The sequence below is a fragment of the Sycon ciliatum genome, chromosome 1 (genome assembly GCF_964019385.1).
Source record: "Sycon ciliatum chromosome 1, ocSycCili1.1, whole genome shotgun sequence".
Classification (NCBI taxonomy): domain Eukaryota; kingdom Metazoa; phylum Porifera; class Calcarea; order Leucosolenida; family Sycettidae; genus Sycon; species Sycon ciliatum.
The window spans coordinates 67,711,071-67,716,784 of record NC_088643.1 but is presented as its reverse complement, the minus strand read 5'-3'; the positions used below and the strand labels follow the sequence as shown (position 1 = coordinate 67,716,784).

The following is a 5,714-nucleotide window of genomic DNA, read 5'->3' as shown; positions in this document are numbered from 1 at the left end:
GAGCTCGCGATCGCATTCATGGCCACTCGTACTCCCCTTTGGCGGCAAAAATTAATGCAAACTCGACATCTTTTTAGTAGCGTCTTTATTTCAGGCTAGTTTGACAGTCAGTACATGTGCAGGTTTGGACCAATCAGCTGCTTCGGGCGCGAGGGCAAATGCCAGTCTGTGGCTGTTACCATGACTAGGGAAAACCCTGTCCCCAGTATAACCCGAAAGGCAAGCATGCAGCCTAGCCTAAAAAAACCGCAGTTACCCCAAATATAATGGGAGAAACAACTAACCAAGACAAGACGATCTACTACAAATTACAATGTCATTGGTCACCCTATCCATCCCTCCCAATTCACAACATGTACCACAAGAAATTGTCACAGTGAATTGGTGTTTCTTGCAAAGATGGAAAGATGGCAATACAGCCAATAGGTTGATCAGAGAAACGACACAAATCCAAGAGGTGAAAAACAGCGAGAAGATATAATCCGATAGTTTATTCCGTTGACGATAACACATTAGAAACAAGACTCGATAATAGTCAAGTCATATAGTAAGATAGATGTACATAATATGGTGCTAAGATTCAAATCAAAATGAAGAAAAATCAAGACAGCATTGCATTGAAAAACGCAGGGTAATTGTTTCAGCAAATAAGGAAAAAAGCCCACAACATAACAGCACAGAATAAGTACAATATTGCGCAGAGAATTTCTTTCAAGCTATATGCACTATTGTTGTGAGTTGACTATGATTTGCCGGTTTGAAATATGAAGACATGCGCGAAGTTTTGCCCGGTACATTTACATGAGTATTTTGACCTATTGATGAGAAAACATGGAAGATTTTATGCACTAGAGGACTACAGAAAGATAAGCACGCTTACTTGGCGGCCTTCTTGGCTGCTGGCTTCTTCGCCGCGGGCTTTTTGGCTGCTGGCTTCTTGGCTGCAGGTTTCTTTGCAGCTGGCTTCTTGGCAGCTGGCTTCTTTGCTGTTGTCGATTTCTTGGCAGCTGCAGGCTTCTTGGCTGTTGTTGTCTTCTTCGTGGCAGTGGTCTTCTTCGCTGCGGTCTTCTTCTTCGGTGTAGTTGCCTTCTTTGGCTTCTTGGCAGCTGGTTTCTTTGCGGCGGGCTTTTTTACCTTAGGTGCCTTCACTTCCGATGCTTTCGGGGGTAGCTTGAAAGAGCCAGATGCCCCAACACCGGTCACACGAACGATCTTGCCGGACTCGACGAGCTTCTTGAGAGCTTGGCCGACGAAACGGGAGACCTTCGCGGGGTCTTGAAGTTTGTGTGTAGTGCACACAATCTTGGTGATGGCAACTCTTGACGAACTGCGAACTTTAGCGTCACGCTGCGCCTTCATTGCCTGGATAACCAGGGTCTTGAAGGGAGGATGGGTAGGCTTGGCGGCAGGGCGCCTCGCAGCAGACTTCTTAGGAGTTGAAGACATATTTGAGTCTAAAACACTAAAGGACGCAAAGAACGCAGTCAGAAAACTCGAAGTACCGAGGTAAGAGTCGCAATGACTTCAAATTTCGCGCCAGTTGCAAATATACCCTCGTCTGCTCGAGTTTCCGTACAACTCGCCCACTGCGTGGGTGCGTACACTTCATGAGGTGACGACCTTGGAGAACACGGTGATTTCTGCCCCTGCAAGGAATCCTTGCAAGCTGAGAAAGAATGGGTCTCCATTAGTTCGTATTAGTTGAGAAAGTATGAGAATAGCTTTGCGATTGTATGTGTTTGGGTATAGCCGACTAGAGCATCGTGTAGCATATTTATTTGGCTGTCCATTCTGAAAAGAAATTTTTAGAATCCGTTCAGTGTGCTTCGAGTATGGGTTAGTTTTCAACGCCGTTCACGTCGATGTTTTCCTGAGTAGTCTTGGTTGGAGTGTTTTCAAGCTCTCTGTCAGAGCCCCGAAGATATAGAAATGGCTTGTTTCGGCTGTATGATATACGTAGTGGATCTGGCAGTCGTTATCAAGTTCTTTGGAGCGATTTCTTTGCTGTTAAATGTATTTTGCTTTGCAATTTCCAAACTCGTCCCACGTCCTCTTTTCCAGTATTTTGATTCTGACAATGAGGACAACTTTGGAGTGAAAGTAAGTAGTCTAGTCATCAAGGCGACTTTACTGTGTTCGGAATGTCTTCTGGGCAATGTTGTGTGTGCATGTATTCATATTTCTTTGGAAACCCTCTGCGATCGAGGGAAAAAGTGAAATACTTGATTTGATGCTAACAGTTATCATTCACAGATTCAAATTTGAGAAATACTCCATCCACTGTGGATCTATTTGGGATCTATTTTTCTTGCCTCTACCTTTCCAAATTTAAGGAGTGCTTCACCTCTAGGTGGAAACCATTCTATTGCCTTTCCCATGCGTTCTGAATAAATTTCTTGTTACTAACGTCCGCTGTGACCATGCATGCAGTAGGCTGGTCAATTATGTGCATCACTTTAGTACATGAGTTCAGGGTAATTGTGTAACTGTTTTCAATTCCTGTGTTGGCTACTAGGAGTCTCCTGTCAAGCTTCATGTTCTGTGCATTGGTAGGAGATACTCCAGTGAGAGACGACACGAGTGGCCTCGGTTGTCACAACCGACGAGTGAGGGAGAATGGTTGTTCAAGTCATGACTTACTGGTCTGCATGGCCATTCCTCCCCTCCTCTGAACGTACACGAACCTCCTCTAGAGCATGATGGGTCATGCCACAGTCAGCTTAACGTTGGTTGTGTCATGTTTGCCTCTTGCATTGCATCAGAGCCCGTTCATGCTTACTTGGCCACACATGCCTGTGCCATCAGTGATATCAGTGCACTCTGGTGATCAGCGGTGCCTGACCCATGACGTATACATACACTCACGGCTACATGTAAACTAGTGCACATACCAAGAGTTTATAATCCAAGAGCATACAACCTGTGAGCTCTAGTGCCAGCCTGTGGCACTCCATCATTAGTATAACACCGTACCAATCCAGTTGTGCATGGCAGAAAACCAAAGACAAGGTTCTTGTGATTCGAACGTGGCAAGTTCTATGATGCCATTAGGATTTTACAATCAGTTCCATGCTCACAAGCTACTCGGATAATGCATGGACGTGTCAGAGCAGGTAGATAAGTGAAATAAATAATTCACTTCATGCACATCGATATGTCAGCATTAGGAGACTGTTCTGCAGACGTTCAGATTTCAGCGCAGCAAATGCCATCCAAGTTGCTGGTGCATTTAATTCCATGGACTACATGACGTTCATGAACGAATTGCGAACACGCGATGACACAAGTAGGCGAGGTAATGCGGACACGCTCCCTAACATGCTAACCAGCTAGCCTGATCACTAGGTCACATGCCATGGCAACCTTGACTGTACAAATGTACATCACGACATGCTGTTAATGCTCATGCCTCTGCATCGTGAATTATGAATAGACATTCTACACTCTCATACGAGCACGAGTTGAATGCTCCGAGTGGAGTTTCATCTACATGTAGCTACATGTATTATAAGTCAACAAATATTCGGCGCATATTTATTTTCGGCTATTTTCGGCCGGGCTGCGGGTCGTATTTGGCCGAATTTTGTTTTGCAAGGTTCAGTGCGACTGTGTAGACAGTCAGCAGCATGCAGTACTCGTACAGGCACACATTTTGATGCGGCCGAGATGTGTTTTAGCCCTGGTAGGGCCTCATTGGCTTCGCTCGTTCCTCTTTTCTTTTGTTCATTTGGCTTATGCGAAGGCTAGCCAAGCTTGCTTGGTGATGTCAACGCGAACAAGCATTTTAATAATAATAAGGGCGAAATATCAATGCGCCGAAAATTCGTAGACTTATTGTAGCTATTTTTTTATTTATTTTTTGAAGTTTTACCCTTCTTGTCACAGAGCGCAAAGGTCTTTGCACATCACGATGAGTAACACACCGTTCCCAGTTACAGATAGGGTCCCGTTCCGGCACGTGGGAGAAGTGTATTTTCAAGTACAATGTACACTCATACCTTGTTTATTCGGGCAGTCCGGGACCGGTGTGACTGCCCGTAACTTTGAAATGTCAGTGTAATTCTGAATCTACCAACCCTACAATTGAGTCACCTCATTTACTACTTTGAATGCCGACAATGTGGTAGTCGGTATGTTGGTAGGACCCTTCAACATCTGTCCGAACGTATCAAACAACACGTGCCGCTCTCAATATTGTCACAGGCGGCTAGGTCCTCCCGACCAAAGCGTGGCCGACCACGTAAGCACCCAACTCCACTGTCCGTTCCGGCAGAGGCTTCTGCTCCACAAACGGTGTCTCGGAAAAACCAACACAGCACGCAGAAATTGGGAACAAACATTAATGTAAACAAAGACGAACACTGTGTCTTATCTTCATTATCAGCGAGTACCGGAACGCCGGACGCAGACAACCGCAACTCACCAAAGCTGAGAAGGAGCAAACGGCTGGCGGCAGCTCGGTTTGCAGAGGTGACTGGAAAGATGCATCGAAACTCTCCGGATATGGATGATGCCAGCGGAAGAGTTGACGACTGTCAGGCGTTTGGCAATGGCAAGGGAAGACCGGTCAGGAAGAGAACGCGACGGCAGCTGGAGGAGGAGTGTGGAAGCGACGTGTGCAGTGACGATGATGAACCCGGTGGTCAGTTGCTGGGAGAGCCGACGACAGGTGAAGGTGGCAGCGATGATGAAGAGGACGATGACGATGATGACGATGATGGTGCAGATGGTGTGAAGGACGGTGGCGGTCAGAAACCAAGTGAAGGCGGAGGCGGTGAGAAGAAGAAGAATACATCGGCAATTAAAATTTAAATTGCATTTGTTGTCTAACCCCGTGTGTCGTGAAAGTTATGATGATTCTTGGTTCAGTGTTGTTCGTTCTGCAAGTAGTTTCAAGCAGTTGAAAGTTCTAGAAGCAGTCTACATTCGCATTCGTGATCCAAATCTTTGTAAACAAAAAGAAAATGTCACCGCACTTACGCTATTCCAGTAAATTCGCACTCACACACACTTACACATGCATGTCCATTGTCACACTGCACTTGCTGAATTTCCTATTATTTCTCACCTCACCTATAGTTTATTACCTGTGCAAATTGTTCCTAGGTTTGTGCTATTTTTCTTACTATGCTTGTATCCTCGCTGTTCCACTGCAAGTGTATAAATCCTATTGTAGTTTCATCATTCTCTTTAGTCACGAATTCCATTGATAATTGTGACAAGAAAACGTTCTGGAATACATGATTCGTCCCCATGGTTGTGATATGAGTGCGCATTTAGTTATATTCATTGCATTATTAATTCTGAATCACGTGCCATTTGATGGGGAAATGCCAGAAATATGGCATGTGATGTCACTATTTCCACTAAAAGTACAAAAAGTCAAGAGTAGTGATATTTCCACTGAAAGTCGCCGAAAGGGTACCGGGCGGACCGGAGCGCTCGTAACTTCGTTGTCCGGATAGCTGAGGTATGAGCATACATGCACTTGATTTGCACATGTCTCAGTGTTCACCCAGCAGCTACCTATAAAATTAGGCACCAAGGGGTGTTGGAAGAACTGTATGTAGACCTGCATGATTGCACAGCGGTGGCCAAAGAAAGTCGGACCTGTGAGCCAGAAGCAGCGTGGTGGCCCGTGCAGTGCTGCTTTTGACTAGCGCCGGGTCGGATTTCTTTGGCCACGGCTGTACCTGAAGGTACATGTACAGGTC

The 5,714-nt window shown here is 45.6% G+C and overlaps 2 protein-coding genes across 2 annotated transcripts; one reads left to right on the top strand and one right to left on the bottom strand.

Moving 5' to 3' along the window:
- Nucleotides 1-368: 368 nt before the first annotated feature.
- On the bottom strand, nucleotides 369-1,528 carry LOC135805047 (histone H1, orphon-like). The gene has a single exon (XM_065319035.1). It carries the CDS (start codon nucleotides 1,444-1,446, stop codon nucleotides 877-879), a length of 570 nt encoding a protein of 189 aa, XP_065175107.1. The 5' UTR covers nucleotides 1,447-1,528; the 3' UTR covers nucleotides 369-876.
- A 57-nt stretch (nucleotides 1,529-1,585) lies between these two features.
- On the top strand, nucleotides 1,586-5,274 carry LOC135805048 (secreted acidic protein 1A-like). The gene is made up of 2 exons (XM_065319036.1): nucleotides 1,586-2,100; nucleotides 2,516-5,274. Exon 2 carries the CDS (start codon nucleotides 4,483-4,485, stop codon nucleotides 4,810-4,812), a length of 330 nt encoding a protein of 109 aa, XP_065175108.1. The 5' UTR covers nucleotides 1,586-2,100; nucleotides 2,516-4,482; the 3' UTR covers nucleotides 4,813-5,274.
- The last annotated feature ends 440 nt before the right edge of the window (nucleotides 5,275-5,714 follow it).

What these genes read in the sequence shown, in the direction of transcription:
- LOC135805047 (XM_065319035.1), bottom strand. Translation starts at nt 1,446, where the DNA reads ATGTCTTCAACTCCTAAGAAGTCTGCTGCGAGGCGCCCTGCCGCCAAG.
- LOC135805048 (XM_065319036.1), top strand. Translation starts at nt 4,483, where the DNA reads ATGCATCGAAACTCTCCGGATATGGATGATGCCAGCGGAAGAGTTGAC.